This window comes from Canis lupus, chromosome 3 (genome assembly GCF_003254725.2).
Source record: "Canis lupus dingo isolate Sandy chromosome 3, ASM325472v2, whole genome shotgun sequence".
Classification (NCBI taxonomy): Eukaryota; Metazoa; Chordata; class Mammalia; order Carnivora; family Canidae; genus Canis; species Canis lupus.
The window spans coordinates 60,992,571-61,017,918 of record NC_064245.1 but is presented as its reverse complement, the minus strand read 5'-3'; the positions used below and the strand labels follow the sequence as shown (position 1 = coordinate 61,017,918).

At 61.4% G+C, this 25,348-nt stretch overlaps 3 protein-coding genes across 9 annotated transcripts in view; all 3 read left to right on the top strand.

Annotated features, from left to right (window-relative positions):
- The window catches only part of RGS12 (regulator of G protein signaling 12), a 119,624-nt gene extending 106,441 nt beyond the window's left edge, over positions 1 to 13,183 (top strand). For 3 of the 7 annotated variants that reach the window (XM_025437840.3, XM_025437837.3, XM_025437838.2), the window contains exons 14-19: positions 131 to 227; positions 2,223 to 2,302; positions 2,689 to 2,842; positions 4,075 to 4,536; positions 7,385 to 7,447; positions 12,670 to 13,183. In XM_025437840.3, the coding sequence (XP_025293625.1) occupies positions 131 to 227; positions 2,223 to 2,302; positions 2,689 to 2,842; positions 4,075 to 4,536; positions 7,385 to 7,447; positions 12,670 to 12,896 (1,083 nt within the window). In that variant the 3' untranslated portion in view covers positions 12,897 to 13,183. Of the gene's footprint in view, positions 1 to 130; positions 228 to 2,222; positions 2,303 to 2,688; positions 2,843 to 4,074; positions 4,537 to 7,384; positions 7,448 to 12,669 lie in introns of those variants that run through there. The other 4 variants (XM_025437842.3, XM_025437841.3, XM_049108558.1 and 1 more) reach the window with 2 other exon arrangements.
- A 129-nt stretch (positions 13,184 to 13,312) lies between these two features.
- On the top strand, positions 13,313 to 23,396 carry HGFAC (HGF activator). The gene is made up of 14 exons (XM_025437846.3): positions 13,313 to 15,253; positions 15,824 to 16,004; positions 16,157 to 16,253; positions 16,518 to 16,597; positions 17,286 to 17,408; positions 17,516 to 17,647; positions 17,779 to 17,889; positions 17,986 to 18,160; positions 18,367 to 18,452; positions 19,187 to 19,442; positions 21,291 to 21,430; positions 21,932 to 22,072; positions 22,151 to 22,299; positions 23,130 to 23,396. The coding sequence occupies exons 1-14, from the start codon at positions 14,936 to 14,938 to the stop codon at positions 23,310 to 23,312; spliced, it is 2,172 nt and encodes a 723-aa protein (XP_025293631.1). The 5' UTR covers positions 13,313 to 14,935; the 3' UTR covers positions 23,313 to 23,396.
- Positions 22,161 to 25,348, top strand: part of DOK7 (docking protein 7) — a 39,659-nt gene continuing 36,471 nt past the window's right edge. The window contains exon 1 of the mRNA XM_035714154.2: positions 22,161 to 22,299. The gene's annotated coding sequence lies outside the window, so the exon portion shown is untranslated. The remainder of the gene's footprint in view (positions 22,300 to 25,348) is intronic.

Here is a 25,348-nt window from a genome sequence, read left to right as displayed (position 1 = left end):
CCAGGGAAACCAGAATGAGAAACACAGCACTAGAAACCCCTTCAATATTCCTGCCATTTGCAAATCTGCTCGGCCAGTCGGCCGAGTGCCAAGAGCACTGAGTTACTCAATGTACCATCTCTGTCTCTAGAGTGGAGAGAAGGAGCCCCTGGACCTTGGTGCCCCCATATCAAGTCTGGATGGGCAGAGGGTCATCTTGGAGGAGAAGGAGCCTTCCAGGGGAAAAGGTGAGTGAGGCCCTGAGGCTTCCACTGGTCGCCCTGGCCTGCTGGGGTCCACTTTGTTCTGCCTCCTAGAAGCCCCTAGCCCTGCTAACCCCCTGGTTTCATTTAGGGTCTTATGGGGCCTGGCGAGCTCCTTCCATGGCATAACTCAACCCCAGCTGGGTGTCTGAGGGGCCCAGCCTGATCCAGGCCTGACTGTGGGCAGGAGGCAGCAGGACCAAGAGCTCAGGGGCCTCGCTCTAGGAGCCACATGCCTGCTGACAAGGGGGGCAATGTCCTCTCAGCTATAACAAGGGATGATGGGCCTGCTGGACACCCCCCTCCCCCCAGGGTAGGATTGCTCTGAGGTTCCAACACTCCCTGTGTCCAGGGCTTTGGCCAGAGAGTGCTCCCTTCTGAGGGGCCTCAGGATGTCCTACATAAGGGACACAGGCCCTGCAGTAGAGGAGGCAGTGGACTGGGTGCCGGCACATCCCCACTACTTCGTGTGGGGAAAATTGGGAGGTTTACAGAGCCTTTTCCATCCTGCTGCCTCTGCCATGACAGACCTGCCCTGGGGACTCTGAGGTGCCCACTACCAGGTGCCCAACCTTGGGGCCAGCAGTCAGTCCCCCACGCTTCACTCTGATGCCTTGAGGGCCCATGCTCCTCCTCAGAACACCCCACCCCCTTCTAGGCGGAGGGCGGTAGGAAGTGGGTCCCCTGGAGAGGGCTTTCTGGAACCACCTACTGAGTACCCTGGCCAGGAGATACTTTGTAAAGAACGGCTGGATGTAGCTTTGGGCTGTTTCTTCCCTTTCCTGGCCTTCCACCCAGCAAGGACTGGCTCTGCTCCTCAGCATAGCTGGGCTCACTTCTCTCTGTCCCGGTGGATGCCCAGGGTTCCAGTCCCTGCCCCTCTGCCCCCCTGCTGCAGAGGAGAAGTCTTCCTGGGCCCACCCTTGGTTCTAGAATGCTTTTGGGCAGCCCCGGTGGCTCAGTGGTTTAGTGCCACCTTCAGCCCAGGGCGTGATCCTGGAGACCCAGGATTGAGTCCCCCATCAGGCTCCCTGCATGGAGCCTGCTTCTCCCTCTGCCTGTGTCTCTGCCTCTCTCTCTCTCTCTCTCTCTCTCTCTCATGAATAAATAAATAAAATCTTTAAAAAAAATAGAATGCTGTGCTCTCTTTCTGGGACCTGGTAACTGGGCCCAGCAGGGTAAGTGGCCCGAGCAGGGCATGGCTTCCCTCTGGCCTGTTTGTGCACAGGTGAGTCTGAGCATGGCACCTCAGGCAGGTACTTCAGTGTGTTTGTAAAGCTGTGTATAGGCAAGAGTGCTGTTATTCTTCTTGTTGGTTCTGGCCTGGACATGTGGTCTTTGTATGGCTGGTGTCGGCAGAGGCTAGTCTGCAGCCCTGACTTGGAGCAACAGTCGTATTTGAAAACATATATCCTAAGTCTGAGACTCTTCTGCTTTCTAAAGAATATTCTTGCCAGATAGAATCTGAAATGAGCTTTTCTTTTGCCATGCCTCCAGAAGGTCCCCATAACTGCGGTCTAGGACTGGCATGCCTCCTGCACTGCTCCACACGGTGTCTCCTGCCCCAGATGCAGCAGCTGGGGGAGGGCGATCTTTTGTCTTCTTGTCCTGCACCAGGGCTCTGGCCTGTATGTGCAAATCTAATACAAGATTTCTAGGGATCCCTGGGTGGCACAGCGGTTTGGCGCCTGCCTTTGGCCCAGGGCGCGATCCTGGAGACCCGGGATTGAATCCCACGTCGGGCTCCTGATGCATGGAGCCTGCTTCTCCCTCTGCCTCTCTCTCTCTCTCTCTCTCTCTCTCTCTCTCTCTCTCTCTGTGTGTGTGTGTGTGTGTGTGTGTGTGTGACTATCATTAAAAGAAAAAAAAAAAGATTTCTAATATTTGGGCTTCTCTACAGTTTTCTCTCAAAAACAATATAAATGTTATGTCTGAATGTTCAATTCACTGTCATTACAAAGCGTGTTTCATTATGTTTAGGATCCACAGATAAACAGAAAAGTGCACCAGCCAAACAGAATATAGCTGTAAATTCCAGTTCCAGAAATCACTCGGCTACGGTAATTCCCCTCTGCTCCCTCTGCACAGTTTCCTTGCCGCTGACTGGTGCAGTGCCGGGGTGGGCTGGGACCCCAACGCTCCTCTGTCACCCGTAGTGCCCACCGGCTGTCTGCTCAGAGCCGGCCCACACCCTGTCCCCCTTCTGATGCCTGGCTCCCTCTAACCATGAACTGCTGGCTTCCCGTTTGCTGTGTTGGGGGTGGTTGTGCTTTACACGTTCCTATTCTTGTATCTTGTGTCACTGTGATTGTTTTTTCCGCAAGGCACAGGACATCTGTGTCAATGTGATCTGTATTTCAAAGGTCCTTTTTGTCTCTAACTGATGGATTGTGTGTTGTCATGTGTCTGACATGTAAGCAGAACTTTGACTTTCCTTCTAATGCAGGGAGAGGAGAGAACGCTAGGCAAGTCTAATTCTATTAAAATAAAAGGAGAAAATGGAAAAAATGCTAGGGATCCCCGGCTTTCAAAGAGAGAAGAATCTATTGCAAAGATTGGGAAAAAAAAATATCAGAAAATTAATTTGGACGAAGCAGAGGGTATGTGTACTTTTTACAACTTCCGCGTTTTCTAGTGAATGCGATGTCAGTTTTCCAGAGCGATCATTAGGACTTTCTTTGAGCCGTTGACATCAGAAGGATGCAATCCCTGTCACACCAAGCATGCCCCTTACCCCTGGGTCAGCCTGAGGCTGTCTGTGCCGCTCCTCTCAGTTGTCAGACTGAGCATTGGGCCCCTTGCAGGCCAGGCTGGGAGTGCCCTCAAGATGGGCAGCAAGCGGTCCCCAAGGGTCTGCCCATGCCCCCTCTCCCTGGCTCACATGAAGCTCAGTTAGTGTCAGGGGGCCCATATCAGGGTCCTCACCAGCAGGGCGGGGGCCCTGAGGCAGATTTATTCCTGGACCTGCAAGGGAGAGGCAGGGTGGCCCGAGAGACCCCCAGAGAGGTGATCTCTTACAGAAACTTCTTTTTTTTCTGAAAGCTTCTAAGAGCAGAATCAAAACTAACAGCTGTTAGCATGACCTGAATTTTTGATGCAAGGAGTGCTCCCCAGGCAGCCGGGCCCACAGCTAGCTCCCTGTGAGGCCTTCCTATTCACCCCCCTCCCCTGGCCATTGCTGGCCACCATGGAGGCAGAAGTGAGTCACAAGATTTAAGGTTTTAAAGTCCTTGTCATCCTTCAAACACCAAGAGTGTAATTTAAATGCTAGAGAAAGCTCAGCTTAGACTCCTACTTTGAACAGTGAACTGCAGTTATGGCTGCTGGTCAGCCCAGGTAAGGAGACAGGAGGTCTGGGGGAGCCAGCGAGGGGGCTGGGGGCCCTACCAGCACCACACTTGGCCAGGGGCACTGACCCTGCGAGGCGCTGTGTTTACCCGCTGCCCTCTTAGAGTACCGCGGGCTCCCTTGTGCCTCAGTTAGCCTCCCTGTAACCATCAGAAGGGAGCCAGGATTCCAGCAAAGGGCTTCCAAGTGTAATCAGAAACCCCGGGCCAGAGTATGGCCCACGAACACGCTTCTCGAACCATCCCCACACAACCATGTCCAGGCAGGGGTTCTGGTCTATTCGAGTCTGGGCTTCCTAGGACTTCACAGGGCAGGGCCTTCCCTGCAGCCCTGAGGGTAGAGAGGGTGCCAGGTATGAGCACCTGGGGCCCCGCAGCCTGTAGCTTCAGGGCAGTGGGATGAGCTTTCCAGATGGTGAACTTTTTTGCTGTGCTGGCCTAGGTGGGAAACTCTCTAAGACTCGATGTGGGGTTTTTTCCACTAGAGTTTTTTGAGCTCATTTCCAAAGCTCAGAGCAACAGAGCAGACGACCAGCGCGGGTTGCTGAGGAAGGAGGACCTGGTGCTACCCGAGTTTCTGCGCTTACCTCCCGGCCCCATGGAGCTTGCCCTTTCCTCACCAAGCGCGGCCAAGAGCTTTGGCAAGAGGAGCTTGACGGGCAACGGCAAGGAAAAGGCTCCCCAGCCCCAGGAGGCATGGGGGCCCGGCCAAGACTTCCGCGAAAGCCCAGCAACAAGCCCCAGCTCGGCTGACAGCACCCCGTTCAGCGCCCCCCTGACCCCCTCGCCCCCAACACAGGAAGCTGAGGCCGGGGGTGTCCAGACCCTGGAGGGCGAACACGTGGCCGACCTGACGCTCACGGGGGAGGGGGACATGAGCAGCCCCAACAGCACTTTACTGCCGCCAACCCCCACCCCGCAGGACTCGGCCGGACCTCCGAGACCAGGTACCTCCGGCTTTGACCCCCCTGCACACCTTTGACTCTCTGCTACTCCACTGTCCACCCGGTGTTATCCACTCAGTTTCCAATAAAAAAAAGAAACAGCTATGGTAAGTCCCCCTCTACCTATAATAATCACTCTGTCAAGGTTCCAACGTGACCTCTGGTGTCCTATTCACTGTGGGCCCCCTCTGCCTTTTCTGAAAGGAGCACCTCTGCGTGTGGCCAGGACAGGTCACGGAGGGGCTCGGGCCATGCAATGCTCTGGGAAGGCTGGTGCACGTGGGTGGTGTCCACCCCTGCATAGACAGCGGCACTCCCCTGCCAGCCTCTTCCTCCCTCCTGGGTCCACTGAGGCCTCCCAGCCAGGCCTGGGAATTTCTGAAAATGTATGTGCTATTCTTAAAACTTGGATAGCTAGCATTTTTAGTGTTGTAGTCTCAAGACTGAAAAAAATAGCATTTGTCTTGAGCAACTGGTAAAGTCCCATGTGTTTGGAAGAGAGCGAGTGTGCTCTCTGGCCCCGGGTCCACTATAGGGAGGGAGGGCTGCACACGCCGGCCCCATTCCAGTAGACTGCAGGTGCATCTGGTTCCATGTGGGCTGGGCCGTGGCTCGGTTCCCAGGGAGCCAGAAGGAGTCCTGGGGTTCCCTGGCCTGGAGTAGGCCTGGGCGTTCCTCCAGACGGATGCTCGGGTTAATAGGAATGGGGCTGAACGGTCCAGCTGCCCAAGAGCCGCAGATGCCACAGGTGGAAGCAGGGCTCCCGGCCTTCCAGGAGTAGTTCTGCCCTGCTCTGAACCAGTGTCACGACATGTGTGCCTGTGTCCCCCACCCCCCGTCCCCCATCCCTGTCCCCTGTCCCATCCCTGTGCTGTAGACGAGGAGCCTTTTCAGTGGACACTTTGGTAGGCCGCTGGTGGCTATCCTTTCTCCTCTGTGTGCTCTGTGATGCGCGGACACTGACCACCAGACGTGTGGTCTGCTGTCGGGGATGACATGAATGCCTACCTTTGCTCAGGCCCCCGCCCAAGGTGCCAATGGCAGTCTGAGTACGCCCCAGGATCGGGGGGCCAGGGAAGCCGTCGCTGCTATGTGTTCTGTACATATGTACATAGCTGGGCACTTTGGAGCACACATGCCATGTGGGCGGGCTCCCCTGGTGCCTTCCCACTGAGACTGCACACGGACTCAAACCGGGAGAAGCCGTGGTCTTCCCGTGTGTCGCGCTTTTGCACGTCTGCGCTGTGGCTGACTTTCCCTTTCTGCTCTTTGTAGACACCTGTACGCAGGTCCACCTGTGTTCTGAGTCTGTGTGCTTCCAAGAGTAATAAACTCTGGATCTTGTCATCGGACTGGTTTAAAGCTCTCTTCTTTTTCTTTTGAAAATTTCTTTCCACTTTCAATGGGTCTGCCTTAGTATAGTGGCTTTCAAAGATGTGCCATTCACTCAAGAGATACTCTTGAGCACTTGCCATGTACCCACACACAGTTGTGTAATGGGGAGCGATGTGAGGGGGTGGCTTGAATGACCCTGGGAGGCCACCCTGGGGCAGGAACGGGAAGATGCAGCACCCTGCTTGGGCCACATGGAGGCCTAATGGGTAAGGGGCCTCCTCTCCCTGAGAACACCAGTGGCCTTGGTGGTCAGGCCTCCCCTGTGTGCCGTCACCTCCAGGGAAGAAGACTCTGGGTGTCAGGTGGTGGTCAGTAAGGCTGCCTGGCTGAGATCAGCAGCTGGTTCCTCCAAACCTGGAGCCCTCGGGGCTGGCAGCCCTGAGTGGGGCTGTACCGGGCTGTCTGGCCCATGTGGTTCACCCCCTGGGGGCTGTTTTCCCACAGAATGACCATCAGCCTGGGAAGTGCACCCAGGCTTGTCCCTTGGGGATGTCGTACCTGCTGCATGCTGGTGTCTCTGGCCTGTCAGCGTGGAGGGCAGCTGGCACCAGCTGTGCAGGAGCGTAGGTCTTCCCTGCACCCTGGCAGGCTCCTCCTGGCCAGACTGGTCCCATGGTCAGCCCAAGTGCCCCAGGCTCCTGGCTCTCTGCTGTACTGAGAGGGAGGGGCTCTGGCCATAGGCTCTGACCCCCACCCCCATCCCCCATCTTCCTGGAGCTGACAAGCTTGTTTGATGGGAAGGGCCTCGGTCTTGAGTGTCCTGCGCAACACACCATGACCCAACTCGGCGAGGGCTGGCAGCCTGAGGCCTCTGGCAGGGTCTTTGTGGTTCTCTGTGTGGGAAAATCACTGGCCCCATAATGTGTCAGGCACCTCCACGTTGCAATGAAAGGGAACCCACCCCTGAGATTCCTCCATCAAGCGAGGGAAGAACATCTTTCACACCCCTGAGGCTGGAGCACATCTGTACCTAGCACTGAATTTTATTTCTCAGGGTTTAGAAGGCAGGTCTCCCCCAAAGTTACCCTCATTGATTCTAGCAGTCGCTGTGAAATATTTCTTAGCTACATGGCGGCCACTGGGGATCGGTTCAGGGTAGGGAACACGGTGAACTGATATCCCTGGGCTTCGGGCTCTGCAGCTCATGGTCACATCCAGGCCATGCAGCTAGTTGGGCAGCTACCACCGACAGCCCCCAGGTGACAGGGGTGTCTTCCCGAGGATCACACTGCTCACTCACGCTGGTCTGCCACCCCCAGTGTCCATGTACAAAGAGGCTCATCAGCAACCTCAAGGCCAGAGGATAGAGGTTTTCAAAAGGACTTGTGGACCAAGAAGTGACTCCAGTGCAAAGAGCCCCTTCCATACATAGGTACACTCTTAAAATGAATCCTGTGGTTGCTCTGATCCTAATTGCCACCTGTTTTCTCCATCGTTATCTCTTTGGCTTCCAAAGACACACCGGGAGTTCATGGGCACCCTCTGGCATTTCCTGTCCTGGGAAGGACCAGCTGGGGAGGTACGTGTCCTCAGGTCCCAGCAGAGCAAGAGTCCAATTACGAGTGTGGGCCACACATGGCCCATGCCCAGGGTGGTACTGGTCTCTCTACTGTATGAGAAGATGCCTACGTCCACGTACTCAGAGAGGGTGTAAGAATTATGCCCTATAGAGCACTGGCTTCCTAGTGAGCAGAACACATCTGTTGAGTTGAATGTTTGATGAACGTGTCCAGAGCAGCAGAAGGGGTCACATTCACTGCTGACTGGTGGCCCCAGCAGCTCCTACCTCAGCCCAGCCCAACATTTGCTTGGTGTCAGACCTGAGGCTGGGCTCCACTTGTGAGTAAAGAGTCAGTGGCTAGGAACCCCAGGATATAGAGCTTGACCATGTGGGATTTGGGAGAGGTCTTTGCAAGGGGTCACATGGAGCCCTTCCCCAAAGGCAGGGTTCAAAGAAATCTCTCCTCAACTGCCCCTCTGTCTGAGTGATGGATGGGCCAAAGAGGGCCAGGAGAGCCCCATGCCCCCACCCCTCACCAGGCTCCAGGCAGGCTTGGGAAGAGCCAGGCTTTCCTCCTCACTGGTCTGGCCACGCTGGCGTTGTGGGTGTGGGTCAGGGTCCCTGGTTGAGCTGCTCCTAGCCCTTTCAGGAGGCCAGGCTCCTGGGGACCCCACCAACCAGCTGCCCTTAGCAACTGTGGGGCCCCTTGGGGGCCACATGGGCACAGCTGCCAGCAGGGCCATGCACCACTCCCTAGGAGTCCCCACACAGCTGTTCCAGCCTAGGGTCTGAGGGGGCTCAGATGCAAGGGGATACTGCTCACTGGCTAGGGCAGAAGTTTTCCCCTCTTGGAGACCTCATCCAACTATGCCCCAAAGCCACACCCAGTTTCCAAAGTGGCGGCTCTTGGGAACCCACAGATGGCTTCCTAGCTGACGTGTGTAGCTCGTGGCCCCTCACACATAGCCCACCCAGTGGGGGTTGCTATGGCCTAGTGCTATGGCTTCCATGGGAATGGAACTGGAGCCTTAAGCAGAGGCCACGAGCCCTTGGAGGGGCCACAGCCTTGACCTTGGCAGTGAAGGCAGCCAGACCGCACACCCCCAGTGTGGCTGCAATCCTGGAAGCCCATCTGCACCCAGCTGCTCAGTGGTCAGCCCCCATCCCCACCCTCCCTTTTCCCCACTGCCCCCGGCCACAGCCCTGGCGTGTCACACCTGCTCGGCCCCAGATAATGGGGAAGCCAGGACCATAGCCACAGGGAGGCCTCCAGGGCCAGCCACGTAGGTGTCCCCAACCCAGGCCCCACCTCCTACTCCCTTGTCCTTCCCCACATCTTCACTCATCCTTTCAGGTGTCTTCTCTCTCCAGCAGATGCCTGGCCAATCCGTCTAGGCGGCCGAGGTGTCCCCACCCTGAGCATACACCTACCTTCTGGGGTGAGACAACCCAGTCCTACCCAGTACAAACCATAGCACACACACAGGTGGCTGGCTTTTTCAGGGACACATAGGTGCCAGGGGCCTCGATGGGAGCCCTCTTGCCCACAGCGCATGTTCTGGCACCCTGGCCCGGCTCTGCTGGAGTAGACCTGAGCAGACCTTCTCCCGTTAGATGCCTGGCTGGGAGCCTCCACAGGCTTCCCGGGGCTGGCCCGGCCCCCTCCCCAGACCCCATCCTCCCAGCTACTGAGGTCCGCAGCCTGTGTCTCCTACACAGCCACGCTCCGTGCCCGACCTTTTCTGTGTATGCTGCCCACTGTCCCTGCTCTACCTGACTTCTGAGGCTCACTGGCCCACAGCGTGATCCAGCCCCACCTTTGTTGTCCCCTGCTGTTCTGGACCCCAGCACTGGCGCTCCTGCCTGTGGCTCCTCCCCCACATCCATGCCTGCACCTGGTGTGGCCCTGAGATTGCCCGGTCCCCGTTCTCCCTGAAGACATCCCCTGCCCTCACTGTGTACTGCCCTTTGCTGTAGTCCTGGCACTAGTAGGTGCTCAGTACAGATTTACTAATGAAGGGTTTTAATCCAGTAACCAACCCCCCCCCACCCCCTGCCATGTCCAGACATAGCCCAGTGGGTCTGGGGATCCGAGTGGAGAGCTCCCTTGTACATTTGATGGACTGGAACCAGGGCTTGGGTTGGGGCTGTCCCTGTTCTTTCCCATGGGGACCCAAGCAGCCTCTGTGAAAGTATGCAGAATGGGGTACCCAGGGTCAGGAAGGGCCTTGGAAGGGCCAGGGGCTAAGGGCAGACTCTGGGGTCCCTGTCCCTGGTCCCCACCCCTCTTCCCCAATTTTCTAGTTCAGCGGTACATACACCTCCTTGTGCTGTAGGAACTTCCCAAGGGCAGCCGGAGGCTTCACAGAGATGTTGGGATGGCCTAAAAGGACACCCAGGATTTGGCCTCACAGATAGTCCAGAGCATGAGGGACAAGTCACAGCGAAGCAGCTGGATGACAGGGAGGGTTCCTCTTGGTCAGGAAGGGCCGTGGGACAGGCAGCTGGAGTTGATCTAAAGGAGAGCTTGGAGATGGCCAAGGGGTCAGGCCATGCCCCGGGACCTGGTCCCCCCAGTGTAGCCCTGTACTGTGCTGTCCCTGACAGGGGGGTCCTGGCTCTGCCATCCCATTCTCCCTTGATGACCAGAGCAGACCTGGCAGTTGGTTCTGAGAATGCTAGTGGCCAGATGCAGGGGTGGCCCAGGGATGGATGGACCACAGACAGCTGGCAAGGAGCAGGAGGGGCTCCCTGGGTTCCAGATTGCAGTGAAAGCCCCAGCACGCATGCTCATGTTCGGAGAGGGCCAGCCAAGGGGCAGGGTCTGCGGTGCCCCAGGAAAAGGAAGGTCCAGCAGAGCAGCCCAACTGGGCAGGATAGCGTGTGAGTGTTTTAGGGACCTGAGACAGGACCTTAACGAGCCTCACCCTAAGTGAACCGTGTAGAGCAGAACCAGGCTCCCTTGGGAAGTGGCCGCCCCTGGAGCCCTGCTGGGGAAGTGCTGATGAGCGCTTCGGAAGGCTGGGCTGGCGGCCGCTCTGGGGCGGGCCCTGGCCCAGGGGCTGTGACACATGCCTGTTGCACAGGGCTGGGTCCTGCCACTGAGTCACAGGTCTGGGGCTGCCACTGATTCAGGAGAGCAAGTCTGAACAGGGCAGGCAGGAAGGTCCCAGACTGCAGCCACCCTCCGTGTGTTGCTCACATCCTTGGCCCATGGACTGACCCTCTACCCTGTCCTCAGAAGCAGTCATTCCTCCCCATCCTGAGCCCACTGAGCCCCTGGGAGCCAGGGGACCCGTGGCCAAGGCCTGAGTGCCCCCTTCAGCTCCCTGTCATCCCAGGGGTCCTTGTGGGGCTGGATGGGAGAAGCCTGGGCTCTAGAACCTGTGTGGGGTCACCAGCCCTTCAGTGCTCCAAACAGGTGCCCCAAACGGGGACAGAGCTTAAGAGGGCAAATCCCTGCCTGTGGCACATCCTGTGTCCCAGGCGAGGCCTAACCCTACCCCATCCATGTCTGGGCCCTGCAGCCTGGCATTTGGGACTGTGGGGACCCAGTGATGCGTGGGGGACAGGGTGGATCCCAGTATGCCCTGGCAGGATGGCCGTCAATACGCCTAAAGGGCCATGCCGTGTGGACCTCGGGAGGGCAGCCTTTCCTGGACCCCCTCCCCAACATGGCTCCACCACCCGTGGACCTGCCTGGATGGGTCAGGCCCTGAGCAGCCCTGCTGCAGGCCAGGTACCCTTCCACCTCCTTGACTGGCTGCTGAGAGGTCGGCGGCCACTGTCGGACAGGGTGCCTGTCTCTGCCTGCAGGCCCAGACTGGCCTGGGGAGGCCGTGTAGAGGCACCTTCAGAGGCGTGGGGTGTGGTGGAGTTGGGGCACTTTTGGGGCCATGGAGCAGCCCAGACTCCTTACCTCCATGGTCACCCCCACTTCTTATAGGTCTTGAAACCAGGGAGGAAGCAGTCTTCCCCTCCACCAGCAAGGCTGGGGAAACTGAGGCCTACGGACAGGTCGTCATTGGGCAGGACCCAGTGTCCCTAGGGCTGCACTCCTCCTCCAGCCTGTCCACTGTGGGCCATGGGCCTACAAATAGGACAGGGCTCCTGCCCACTCTAGGGAGCCAGGGAGTTCAGGGAGAGGGCTGAGTGCACACCATGCCCACCCTGAGCTGGTCCCTGGACACTCCACCTGTGGAGTGGAGTGACTCCATCTGGAAGACACATTTCTGCCTACCATGGGCCCTGCTGGGAGACACGACGGCAATGGTCCTCCCCAGGGTCTAGAAGCTTCCAAGACAGTTTCAGGCAGCCCAGGGCCTCTGGGCCAGGGAGCTGCGGGGGGGGCGGGGGGCGGGTATGGAACTTGGAGCCAGATGCCCAGCTGACCACTGAATGGCCTGTGAGAGGGGCAGGCAGTGTGGCTGGGGTGGAGGGAAGGGGCACTTGGCCCAAGGTGTGCGTGATGGGAAGGGAAGGTGTCGGGGGTGCCTGACTCAGGAGTTTGTGAGGGTGAAGACATAGCCCCGAGGCAACAGTCAGGAGGACAAGCAGGTGGCCAGGGCTGGGAAGGGTAGCCAGAAGCGAGGCTGGGGCCTGTGCCCACTGAGGCCTGTAGGTGGAGGTCTGGAGTGCCCGGGGAGGGATCTTTCCCTGAGGGCCCAGCACCCACCTCCCGGAGACCACCCCCACCAGCCTAGGCACAGGTACCTCCCCTGCAGTCTGCTGGCGTGGCCAAGGACCCCATCCCACTTACCACCTCTCTGAGGACCCCTTGGCCTAGCCCCACCAGGAGGAACCAGGGGCCATACTAGCTTGGGATAGGGTGGGTCAGCAGGTAGCTGAGCTCTGTTCCTGAGCCTGTGGCTTCCACTGTGTGGGGGCTCTGAGGGGCATGGGTACCCTACCCAGGGCCCCCACCTTCTGTCACCCTACACCAACCTCTGTGACTCCTGCCCAAAGCCCCCTTGGCTGGGCCCTGCTTGCCCTGTGCAGCCCACCTGCTGAGAGCACTCTGCTGTTCTGGGTGGTGGTGGGGCCCAGGAAGGTCTGGGGGCTTGCCAAATCGGAGGCTTGAGGTCGGGCATTCTCCCCCAGGCCCAGGGCACCCAAGGACAGAGATCACTTGTGTCTGAGTGATGAGGGTGGGGTGTGGTCTCCTGCCCTGGGTGCTTGCAGGGCTCCAGAGCCCAGGGCAGGGCAGACAGGTGACAGTCTCTTTCTTCTCCTTGTGACAGGAGGCGGGGCCAGAGGCAGCCAAGGCCTCCCAGTCAACACCATCATCGACGTGGACCGTGTGGCTGGCTTGGCACCCGGGCAAGTCAGCAGCATCCCCAGGGTGCGGACAGGTCCCCAGAGGTCACAGGCCAGTGGGCCCCTGACATCAGAGCTCCCCAGCCTGAGCCCCGTCCCAGCTGGGCCTACCAAGTTCAAGGCCAGCCAGCACCATGCAACCTTCGTCTGAGGCGCCTGAAGCCCCATCCCCACTGGCTGTCCCTCCTGCCGCCGCATCTGAGCTGCCTCACCTGGACACGTGTGGAGGCCTGTGATCTCGTGGGGACAGCCCCATATCACCTCGAGGGCCTTGGAGGGGCCATATTGGCCACCACGCCTTTGGGAGCCAAACTAGGCGAGGGCAGAGTGGCCTAGCCTTGGACGCTCGCCATGGCTGGCTCAGAGGGCTCCTCAGACCCTGCCCTGCTGCCCCTCGGCCTCTAGCCTTCCCTCAATAAATCAACTTTGGGGACCCCCCCCGAGTGTCAGCCTCGTGCTGGGTGCTGGGGTCAGAGACCCTGCCCTCGGGAAGCCATTATTTTGGCCCGTGTATCAAGGAGAGGGGTCGAGGAGATGATGGCTGAGGTCAGCGTGGGCAGAGAAGGAAGCCAACCTAACAGGGCTCACAGCCATGGTGTCCTGGAGGGTGAGAGGAAGTGACCCTTCTCGATCAAGGCCTCTGGTCACATCCGCTTTGTGGCATGCCTGACAAGTCAGGGCAGGGTCCCCTTTTGGGGGTGGCCGCCCATGAGGGCAGGGTTCAGCTGGGGGTCCCCGGCTGCGCGGCTCCCTGTGCTCTCCTGTCTGGGTTCTGGGGGCAGTGGGGACCCTGTACTCTGCCTCATGTGGGGGATGGGGTGCAGCAGGGCCTGGGCGGGGTTGGGCCCCGAGGCTGTGATAAGTGTGATCACAGAGTGGCCGCAGCCTGGGCAAGAGGGCGCGTGTCAGGCCACGCTGTGGGGCAGGGCCACCGTGTGCTATCGGTGGAGCAGGTCTGGTCGGCCTCCCGTCAGGGCTGATGAGCAGAACCCCAACATCGAGTAGCTGAGCGCTGAGGGACCCCGTGCTGGGAGGGGCCTAAACTGCAAGTACTGGGCCAGGCCACTGAAGTGGTTCTGGTTGCTTCTAGGGAGCCACCCCCAGTGAGCAGTGCTTTGGGTGGAGCCTTGGGAGGTGTTGGAAGGGGGGCACCCATCACCTACTGCACCCAGGACCCGTCGTGTCTCCTGGCACCCACCATGCTCCCCTACCTGCACCCATGGTGTCCCCCATACCACACTTGATGTTCAGGCCCCTCCCCAACCCTGCACCCACCACAGACCAAGCTAGGTGGCCCCAGTTTCCATTCTCCTTTCTTTTGCACAGATGGCAAAACAAGGGCCTAGAGAGAGTGGTGTTGGGGGTGGGGTGCGCAGTGAGGTAGCTGCAGAGCCAGGCTGATCCCTTGACCAAAGTGAGGGCCAGCCTGTGGACAGCTGAGCTAATTCATGGGGAACCCTGGCAGCTCTGCCCGCAGCCCCCAGTCATGCATTCCGGGACCCGTGGAGTTGGGGGTGGGCCTACTGTAATTGTGTCCTGACTCCAGGTCACAGATGGAAAGAGCATGCAGACCTGGGCAGGACTCTAAGCCAGGTTTCTGTGGCCCTTGGTGGGCCTGGGTGCCTGGGTGCCTGGGTGCCTGGGTGCCTGGCTGGGGCTCTTCTGGGGATCAGAGCTACCCAGAGACAGCGGGTCCCGGCCAGGGCTCAGGGTGGAGTGTGGGCAGCCCTGGACAGAGGTTGTCCAAGCTGTGAGGGGGAATACCCAGGGCTGAGGGGGTCCGGGGGGGAAGGCTTCCTGGAGGAGATGCCCAAGGGAGTCCTCCCAGGGGGGAGGGGACATTCCTGGGCAACCTGCTGACTTAGGGCAGGTGGACTGGCAGCTCTGGTGCTGCCCACCTCCCCAGCTGTACACCCATGAGGGTGCCCACCCCAGGCTTATCCTGGGAGCAGCAGGGAAAGCACACCCTCCGCTGTGCCTGGCCTTTTCTGGCTATGGGGCTAGCACCCACCTTCCAGGCCTAGGAGGCTCAGTATTCTTAGCCACTCGGGTTACCAATAGTTCACAGAGAGATAGTGGCCAGCCCTGTGGAGAGGTGGGGGCCAGAAGCTGGGGCCAGGAGTCCAAGCCCCCGCTGGCTGTGTGTCCTGGGAGACTTCCTGGAGATGGCTTCTAAGCTGAGACCTGAGGATGTTGTCAGGTCCAAGGCCCGTGTGGCTGATGCCAGAGGGAGACACCTGGACCAGGCGGGGTGAGCTGGGCAGCAGACATGGGGGACATGTGGGCCCGGCACTGGAGGCGGCCAGAGTTAATCATTTCCAGGAGGCCTTGACCTCCCCCTGCCCTAGTGGCTGTTCTGGCCTCCTGCTGCCCCCTCACGCCAGCCCAGGAGGAGCCATGGGGCGCTGGGCCTGGGGTCCCAGCCTTTGCCCCCTGCCGGGAATGGCCCTGCTCCTGCTCCTGCTGCTGCTGCTGGTGCCTCACGGGGCTCAGCCCCAGGCTGGTGGGGTGAGCACTGACCCCATGGCGCTGTGACCATGGGCTCCCTGTGCCCACTCTGGGGTGGGGGCCCGGGGCCAGGGAGGGCTGTGGAGTAGGAGGGGGACCCAACATGGTGAAAGCTGGCTTCCTGGCCTTTGGTGGGTGAGGTGGGTGCTGTGCTGGCCTGGGGGACAAGAGGCTTGGGGGTCTGACCTGGGCCCCCACTCGGGGGCATGAGGGCCACTCCCCTCCCTTTGGGCCGCTCTTGAGTCCCATTGTTTGGGTGGCGGGGGGACCTCTGAGGGCCTCAGCTGCTCTCGTCCACCCTAAGAACAGATCACCAGGATTTGAGCTAGAAGGCAGGGGTGCCCCAGTCTGGGCAGACACGCAGCCCAACCTATCTAACCCTGTGGGCTCGGCAGAGGCCTTGGGACAGCCAGTGGCTAGAGGCCCCTGGGTTTCCACTCTAAGACCTACGGGCTCCGGTATGGAAACTGAGGCTGGGGACTGTGACCAGCCCAGCCAGCGGGGCCTGAGCATGAGGGGGGGGGGGGCGTCCCACCCTGACACCATCACAGTCCTCTTGGCTCCTCCTAGAACCTCACAGAACCCCCAGAACCTAACGCCACAGTGACCCCTGGGACCCCCATGATCCCTGTAACCTCGGTGACCCCTGTGACCCCAGCCACGAGTGCTCCAGAGGCACAGGGACCCCGTGGTAGGGGGCTCACCCCCCCGCCCAGGGCAGCTCCCTCCATCAGCAGCCCTGGGGACCCAGGTGGGTCAGGAGAGCTTCCTGGAGGCGGTGGGCTACACCTGGATGGGTGGGTGGGGAGGAACGCAGGCGGCTGCTGGGGAGCGGGGTGTGCGATGTGGGGTCAAGAGGTGCCCAGCACGGGAGCCCCTTGACCCTTCTCACCCCTCCTGCAGTGCTCACAGTGGATGGGCAGCCCTGCAGGTTCCCCTTCCGCTATGGCGGCCGCATGCTCCACGCCTGCACTTCAGAAGGAAGCGCCCACAGGAAGTGGTGGGTCCCGGGCTGGGGCAAGGCCCGCAAGCACAGCCCATCGGCCTCCCCTCCTCCAGGTCCCCACGGTCCCTTGTCCACCCTGGAGACCCTCCTGCCCTCTGCCCTCCCTACTCCAGCCTGAGCCTGGTATACGACAGGGAATGTGGGGGTGGGCGTGACGAGGGCAGAGCTCCAGAGCCATCAGCAGTCGAGGTGCCCTGCGAGAGTCGGGCCGGGTGGGCAGGTCTCTGGTCTGGGCCCCACCTGATTCATCACCCCCAGGTGTGCCACCACTCACAACTATGACCGCGACAGGGCCTGGGGCTACTGTGTGCAGGCTCCGGTGTCCAGGGAGGGCCAAGGTGGGTGCCCGGGGGAGGGGGGGGATGTGCTGGATGGGGGAGGGGTGTGGGCTGGGGGGCATTGAGCCCAGGCTAGGAGCCAGCTGGGCCTGGGGCAGGAGCGAGTCTAAGGGAGCACTTATGGGAGTGGGAGCCAAGGGGACAGGGGTCCCTGCTTGGAGTGCAGGAGGGGACTTTGGGGTTGACCCTACACACTGCAGCCCTGGGGGCCCCCTCCCAGGCAGGACCCTGCCCTCTCCTGGAGCCACAGGGCTGCCTGGGTCATTGCTGGGGCCAAGGCGCCCCCTGGTGGTCAGGACTGGGCCCTGTGGCTGCATGGGAAGAGCCCTGGACAGAGATGAGGGCCCGCAGAGTGAGGTGTGGACAGCTCAGCTCTACCTACTGAGGGTCCCGGGGAACACAGGAGGGAACCGTGCTCCCCGATGGGGACAGGGCTTCCGGGGTGTCTGGTACCAAGCCAGAGGCCTGCTTGCCCAGGGTCTGAGTGCTGGGCAGGGGGTGCTGGGAGGAGAAGGAAGGCCTGTACCCCTCCCTAGGACACATGCACCCCAAGGAACCCAGAAGGGGCAGCTTGAAGGCAGCAGGTCCGATGGAGGCTCCGCAGGGCCTCGACAGGCAGACAGGGCTTGGGGGAGACATGCCGGTGGGCCGGGCTCCCTCACACCTGCCCCCTCCTGGATATCCCCAGCTGCCCTGGACTCCTGTGCCTCCAGCCCCTGCCTCAACGGGGGCTCATGCTCCCACACCCAGGACCCCGGGTCCTACCACTGCACCTGCCCCATGGCCTTCACAGGCAGGAACTGCGACACAGGTGAGCAGGGCGGCTGGGGCTCCTGGGGCCGGGCTAGGGCCTGGGAACAGGGGCACAGGAGACACCTGCCCCAGTGCAGCGGTACACAGGGCACTTGTGACCCCCAGAAAAATGCTTTGATGAGACACGCTATGAGCACCTGGAGGCAGGCGATCGCTGGGCCCGAGTGAGCCAGGGCCAAGTGGAACAGTGTGAGTGTGCTGGGGGCCAGATCCGCTGCGAGGGCACCCGCCACACAGGTAGGCCATGGCCAGGGGAGGGCTTCCTGGGGTCCCCCAGCCACAGGCAGCAGGTTGAAAGGCCCCGACCCCACTCTCCTATGGCTGACACCCTCAAAGCCTGAGGCCTAGCTTCTGAGCCCTCTCCCCAGCTTGCCTGAGCAGTCCGTGCCTGAACGGGGGCACCTGCCACCTGATCGTGGCCACTGGGACCACCGTGTGCTCCTGCCCGCCGGGCCATGCTGGGCGACTCTGCAACATTGGTGAGTGGGTCAGCCTCTGGGCCCTGTGCCCTGGGGCCGGTGTCAAGGTGGACGCAGTGTTGGACGCAGCCTCACTGCGCACCACGCTGCCCACAGTGCCCAGCCAGCGCTGCTTCGTGGGGAATGGCACCGAGTATCGAGGCGTGGCCAGCACGGCGGCCTCGGGGCTCAGCTGTCTGGCCTGGAACTCTGACCTGCTCTACCAGGAGCTGCACGTGGATTCGGTGGGCGCCGCGGCCCTGCTCGGCCTGGGCCCCCACGCCTACTGCCGGTCAGCACTGGCCGGGCCTACCCCAGGCCGCCTCACCCAGGGTGGGCAGGGTCTGTCCTGGGGCCAGAGGTCAAGGCCACTATGTCCATCTGCAGCAAAACGAATGAAACGCTGCTGGGGAGGGGGGCGTATCAGGAGTGCCGCCCCGCTGGGTTCTGGGTTCCCTTCCCCCCACCCCGGCCCACCTTCCTCTCCCTGCGCTCCAGGAACCCTGACAAGGACGAGAGGCCCTGGTGCTACGTGGTCAAGGACAGTGCGCTCTCCTGGGAGTACTGCCGCCTGGCGGCCTGCGGTGCGCAAAGTGTGCAGCAGGGGACGGCGCTGTCCCCACTCCCATGGGGGTCCCTGCACTTCTCCCTGGGCCCTCCCTGCTCCATCCATGCCTGGCCTCCCCTCTTTGGAGGACCACTGCTCCATCTGAAAGATGAGGAAACAGGCTCACTGAGGCAGGGCTAATGCAAGGGCATGCAATGCCTTGGCACCAGGGGTCAGAGCAGGCTAGCCAGTCACCACGTCTTCTGGGGGGCTCCCACCCAGCCTGAGCACACCCTGATGGTTCCCAGAGGCAGGAAAGTACTGGTTAGGGGTGAGTAATGGGGGTGGGAGGTCCAGCAGGTACCCTTGGAGTTGGACCCTGTGAGTGGCCAGCTCCACGAGGCCAGCCAGCCCTCTGGCCCTGGTGTCCCCGGGCCACCTGACCAGCCGGGACTCTGAGGTCCCAGGCTGCTGAGAGGGACAGGAACATCTGCCAGGTATGCCACACCACCTGGGTTCCCACAAAGCCTTGTGATTGATTGGGTCTCGTTCTCCCCATCGTACAGAAGAGGAACCGGGCTCAGAGTAGACCGTGTGCCTGTGAGGGCAGAGCTGGGGCCGAGCCCTGGGTCCTTTGCCAGAGGAGCTGCCTGGGGTGGGGCGGAAGCCGGGTGAACCGCCTGGGGGCTTGAGGATGGCAGCCAGGGCCCCTTCTGGGTGGGGGTGTGCAGAAGGGGCCCTGGAGGTTGACCCAGTGACTTGTGCTCCCAGAATCCCTGGCCAGAATTCCATCTCTGACCACTGCGGTCCTGCTGAGCCAGGCTGAGCCTGCCCCAGTGGGGCGCCAGACCTGTGGCAAGAGGCACAAGAAAAGGACCTTCCTACGGCCACGCATCATCGGAGGTTCATCTTCTCTGCCTGGCTCCCACCCCTGGCTGGCCGCCATCTATATCGGAGACAGCTTCTGTGCAGGGAGTCTTGTCCACACCTGCTGGGTGGTGTCCGCAGCGCACTGCTTCTCCAATAGGTGAGGGGCTCTCCCTACCACCTCCACGGCATGGTTCAACCCATCCACTGGTCTGCCTCCCACCTCCTCCCGCCCACCTGGCCATACACCCACCATCCACTCCACATCTCTGTGTCTGTCCCCTGACACCCTCTGCCTCCCCCCTAACTGCTCACCCATGCCCCACCCACCCCCCATCACCATCCTCCCACCCACCCAATCTGCCTGTCCTCACACTCTACAAGCCGGCTATCACCTGTGTCCCTGCATGTCCCCACCTACCCATATAACCCTCATCCTTGGTCCCTCATTTTCCTGTCGCCCCACTGACCATGGAGGGGCTCAGTGTTCAGCCTGGCGCTGGGCCTGGAAGCAGCAGAGACCAGCCCCACACCTGCCCCAGGTCACCTTCCAATCCCTGCCCCAGGAGCCCACCAGTCCTGCTCTGGGGCGGGGCAGGGGGGCTCTCAGAGGAGCCATAGGGAAGGGTGATGGGCAGGACCTCGTCTGAGAAGATCCCACCCCTTCCAGACCCCAGACTGCCCAGGTGGGGGTGTCCCCTCCTCCCCCTAAGCAGGCCCTGCCCACTCAGCGAGCTGAGCTTTCTGTGGGAAGTCAGGCCTGGTCTGGTAGCTAAGGGAGTGGGAGTCCGGGATGCAAGGCCCACCACCACGCACCCAGAAGGCCAGCCCCTCCTCCACTGTGATGGGCACAGGGTTCCCTGTCTGGGGTCCAGTGGGAGAGGATGGGCCTGACAGTGGCATCCCAGGGATCAGAGGCTGGGGTTTTGGCAGTGTGAGAGTCTGGCCTTGAGCCTCCGTTGGTCACCCAGGGACCACAGCATGGGTGGGGGCAGTGGGTACCAGGCCTGCCCTGTGCGGAGCCAAGACCTGTAGCAGGCTCCCCACGGGGCCTGGGAAATGGGACCTTTGAGGCCTCCCCAGTACAGAGATGGGTGGGGGCTTAAGAGGCTGGGGGAGGGGGCAGGCACCCAGTCCTCACGTCCAGGGCGGGGCTGGGGGGTCAGGCAGGGGTGCTGGAGGTGAACAGGTGGACTCCCAGGTGGCCCCCCAGAAGGGGCATGGGGCGCCCTGCCCTGCCCCACACTCAGGCAGCCTTTCAGCCAGCCGGGTCCTCCCCCTGTCCCTGGAGTGTGCTGGCCGTCCGCCTGAGAGCCACCTGAGCGAGACCCACGAGTTGCCAGCTCTGGGCCTGGCTTTGGGCTGCTCACTATGTCCAGAGGCCAGGCACCAAATCCACTGTGTGCTGAGCTGGCTGGTGCCCATGGGGGTAGCAGCCCATTCTCCAGAAGGCCCTCAGGCCTGGGAGGTCCCACTGTGGCCTGGAGCTGGAATCCAGGGAAGGGGGGCCAAGCCAGGGTGGGCTTCTGTTGAGACCCAGGGTGGGGATGGGGGCCGGGGCGGCCCAGGTCTTGTGCCCAGCAGGCATGAGGGGCTGTCTGTGGGGGACCGGGCTACATAGTTGCTGGGTCAGGCCCGCCAGGCAGGGCTAGGGTCTCCACCCACTCAGGCCCCAATCAGCCAGGACCCCACCTGCATGAGGCCCCCAGAGGTGACTAAAGGGGTGCATTAGAGATGGCACTGGCCAGGACTGTGCATGGGGCCATAGCCCACCACTCCCTGCCCCCTGCCCAGGCCTCTCCCCAGGGCTGCAGGGGGCCTGCGCAGCCTTGCAGCCTTGCCCTCCTGGGGCTATCTCCTATCTCCGAGAAGCTAGAGCCACCGGGAGGAAAGTGGGGGGCGAGGGGAGGAGTCTGAGGGTGGGACCTGGGGGTGGGGCTGGGGAGGACTTGAGGTGGGGGGCCTGAGGAGCAGGCCCAGTCCTGCCTCCACCAGCCTCCCTGCACAGCCCCCGCAGGGAAAGTGTCTTAGTGGTCCTAGGCCAACACTTCTTCAACCAAACAACGGATGTAACACAGACGTTTGGCATCGAGAAGTATATCCCGTACCCCATGTACTCAGTGTTCAACCCCAGTGACCATGACCTGGGTAAGGCTTAGACATGTTGGGGTGCCACAGGGCCAGGGATGTGTGTGCACTTTGCACACTCCAGGCCGGAGCCAGGAGAGAGGCTGTGTGTCTGTGTGTGGGGTGGGTAGGCACCAGGCAGAGAGGGGAGGGGAGGGATGGGGAAGGAGAGATAGAGGGGTGAGGGAGAGGGGAAGGGAGGGAAGGGGCAGGAGGAGGGAAGAAGGGAAGGGGTGGGAGAGGGGAGGGGAGGGGAGTGGAGGGGAGGGGAGGGGAGGAGCAGGAAAGGAGAGATAGAGGGGTGGGGGAGGGGAGGGGAGGAGAGTAGTGCAGGGCAGCAAGGGAACCTGGTAAGGCTGAGTGGCGCCCTATGAGGAAGACCTGGCTGGCCAGTCCTGCTCCGACCTGGGTCTCCCAGGCCACAGATGCCAGTGGCCACAGCCCCTCTGTCCCTGGCGGCCACTCTCTGTCCAGCAGGGATCCCCATGCCCCGGGCTGACCTCTGCTCTCTCTCTTGCCCAGTCTTGATCCGGCTGAAGAAGAAGGGGGACCGCTGTGCCATCCGCTCCCAGTTTGTCCAGCCCATCTGCCTGCCTGAGCCCAGCAGCCCCTTCCCCGCTGGGCACAAGTGCCAAATTGCGGGCTGGGGCCACCAGGATGAGAGTGAGTCTGGTGGGGGTGCCGGGCCCAGGGCCGTGGTCACGGGGAGCCTTGCCCAGCCTGAGAGCACCTTGTCTGCAGATGTGAGTGGCTACTCCAGCTCCCTGCGGGAGGCGCTGGTCCCCCTGGTCGCAGACCACAAGTGCAGCAGCCCCGAGGTGTACGGAGCAGACATTAGCCCCAACATGCTGTGTGCAGGTTACTTCGACTGCAAGTCTGATGCCTGCCAGGTAAGCCAGGGCTGTCCCAGGTCTCAAGACCACCTGCCCCCCACCTTCTGGGGGCTCAGGGCTACGAGGGATCGTGACCCTCAGGGTCAGCCAGGGAGCCAGGGCAGGGAGTGCCCCTGCCAGTCGGTGGTCTACACCCCAAGGATGGGCACCCACATATTCCAGAGGCCATCCTGGCCACTGCCACCAAACTCCCCTGGCAGAGGAGAGGACTCCCTCTCACATGAGGCCCCAGCGAGGTCCTGTCACTCTTCCAAGGTCACACAACTCAGAAGTGGCAAGGGGGTTTGACACTGGACTACATGATACAACAAACACTTTGTGGGGGGGTGGGGAGTCAGGGATGGCTTTCTGGAGGAGGGGGCATTTGCATTTATTTTGAGGGGTGAATAGGAGTTTGCCTGGCAGCTGGGGAGATTAGCCTGGGACATGAGGACCACCTGGTCCACGTAGGGTATGTGCCAGTGGGTGGCTTGGGGAGCCAGATTGAGGAGCACATTCCTGGTCATGGAGCTGAGAGGAATCCACGGCATAGCTTTAGGAACTGGAGTGAATGGTCAGACGCTGGTGTCTAGGAGGCAGGGGAAAAAGTGGGGTAGCTCCTTTCCTCGGCAATACCTTGGTCATCTGTCCCCCTCCCCCAGGCTGTCAGGAAGTCTGCCTTGGGAGTTCCTGGGGAGTCCTCATGGTGGGGGGAGTGCACTGAGACCCTTCTGGGGACATTTTCAGGGCCAGGGTGAGGGAGGCAGAGCAGCAGTGGGTGGTGGAGTATTCCTGGGCTATGGGGGAGCTGAGCCAGCGCCTGGCTCTGACCAGCAGCCCTGCCGCAGGGGGACTCAGGCGGGCCCCTGGCCTGTGAGAAGAACGGCGTGGCCTACCTATACGGCATCATCAGTTGGGGTGACGGCTGTGGGAGGCTTAACAAACCTGGCGTCTATACCCGTGTAGCCAAGTACGTGGACTGGATCAAAGACCGGATATGGCCCTCTAAACGCCCTTCGGATCCCTCCTGAGACAGCACCCATCCTTGAGTGGGGCATCCTGCCTCTGCCTCCCCACTATTCCTAGACTCCTAATAATAAAGATGCTTCCAAGAACCCAGTTGACTCAGCCCCAACCTCTGTACCCACTCCTCCCACCCCCACCACCTGCCAGAACCCGGTCCACAGGGCCCCAAGCCTCTGTGCCTGCCCCCTGCTACCCACAAGGCCCCTGGCCCACATTTGTAGATGGTGTGGCCAGGGGTGCCATGGCCAGTTCCCCACCTTCCCTTTCTCAGTGGAGAAGGCAGCCTGCACCCCCATAGGGAGGCTCTGGCCCCAAGGCTCAGGGGTCAGGGCAGGGCACCTAGTCTGGACTCTCTCCAGAGCCCCAGCTGTGGTGAACCTACTCCCCTAGGCCCCTCACCCCCACCGTGGGCAGCTGGGGCTGGAGCCCAGGCACCCTGGCAGGGTCGGAGTCCAGCAGCGCATGGACCATGAGGACTTAAGCAGGTTGTTTGGAAAGAGCTATGGGCCCTCGTCTTGCTTCGGGAAGGCACCCTGACTCAGCATGGCTTCCTAGAAGAAGGCCAGAGAGTCCCTCTCAAAGAAACCAGCAGGCCCAGGTGTCCGGGGAGTCGAGGGCAGTGGTCACTACTGGCGTGTATGTCCCAGAGCCATGCTGCTGCAGCCAGCTGCCCAGCACACCTGGGGGGTGGAGTCCTAGATGCCTTCGAGAGCCCAGGAGTGGGCACAGGGAGCAGCAGCTGCAAAGGCCCTAGGGCAGCAGGGTGTGGCTTAATGAATCCAAATAAGGAACTCTGGCTGGATGCCAGAGAAGGCAGGGATGGAGGTTGGGGGTGGGGGGCGCTGCGTGAGGTACTGGGTATGCCCCAGGGAGCCCTGATGGGGCTTCAGCAGGGTGGACTTGTGCAGCCAGGAAGAGAGGCCTGGGCGTGTGCGAGCGGGCAGAGAGGTGCCGTAGATAGCTCCCCGTGCCCAGCAGTGGGCACCTTGGGGAGCCGGGAGGCTGGTCTCAGGGAGAGGCCAGAGACGGCCCCACATTCAGTGCATCCAGACCCACACCCACCCATCCCATTCTAGGAAGGGGACCCTCCTCCAACAGCTGCCTGGAGGGTGGGGGTCCTCTGCACAGTCTCCACCCACCTTCCTGCTCCTCCTCCACCCCAAGGCCTCCTTCTCTCCTGTCCTCTCCACAGCCCCGTCTCTCTGAGGTGACAGGCCAAGTCTTTCTCTATGTCACTGTCCCCCCACCTCGGAGCCTCCACCAATCCCTGCAGTCGGACCCCACCTGCCTCCAGCCCCTCTTCTGTCCCGCTCTGCCCCCTCAGTGTTCTGGCCATTCTGGCCTCCTGTCCATGCAACCGACCAGAGCCCTTGCTCATACTGTTCCCACTGCTTCTGGAATGTTCTCTCCCATACCGCCCCTCCCCCCTTCACCTGGCGGGGTTCAGGCCACTCCTGGAGGCCGTCCCACGAGGCCAGTCTAGCGGGGTCCCCTCCTGGTCATTCTCCATTGGCACACACGCACATGGCACAGGGAACATGGGCTTTGCCCGTGCCTCAGCTCTCAGCCCGCCTCAGCCCGACTATGTCCGGAAACCGCCCTATAGAGCTGGAGCGAGGGCAGCTCTGTCCCCTGCCAGGGGGAGTCTGGCGCTCCGCCGCTCGCTGACATGGGACTGCCGGCTGCATCTGTTCCCTGTGCAGGAGAGGACGACCACCCGGAGCCCCCTCCCTGGGGTTCTTGCACTAAGCTCTGGGTGGAGGCTCCCCTTCTGCTGGGACAGAGCCCCATTCTGGGGAGGACAGGCAGGTGAGGCAGGTGTGCAGGGTGACCTCGGTGGGCAGTCCCCGTGCCCTGGAGCTGGCTGAGGGCCTCTGGGGCCACCCGGGGTTGGTGCCACTGCCACGGGAGCGCCAGGACAGAGTGGCTCCCGGCAGCCCCACCCTGACCGCTGGGCCTGCTCCCCCGTGGCTGTGGGGCTGGTAAAGGGGTGGCTGCCTGGCGCCAAGCCCACCTTCATGCCTGGAGCGAGCCCGGCATC

What these genes read in the sequence shown, in the direction of transcription:
- HGFAC (XM_025437846.3), top strand. Translation starts at nt 14,936, where the DNA reads ATGTTGTCAGGTCCAAGGCCCGTGTGGCTGATGCCAGAGGGAGACACC. An exon ending in CGAGGGCACCCGCCACACAG is followed by an intron (nt 17,648 to 17,778) that starts GTAGGCCATGGC and finishes CCCTCTCCCCAG; the next exon opens with CTTGCCTGAGCAGTCCGTGC. An exon ending in CTGGGGCCACCAGGATGAGA is followed by an intron (nt 22,073 to 22,150) that starts GTGAGTCTGGTG and finishes CCTTGTCTGCAG; the next exon opens with ATGTGAGTGGCTACTCCAGC.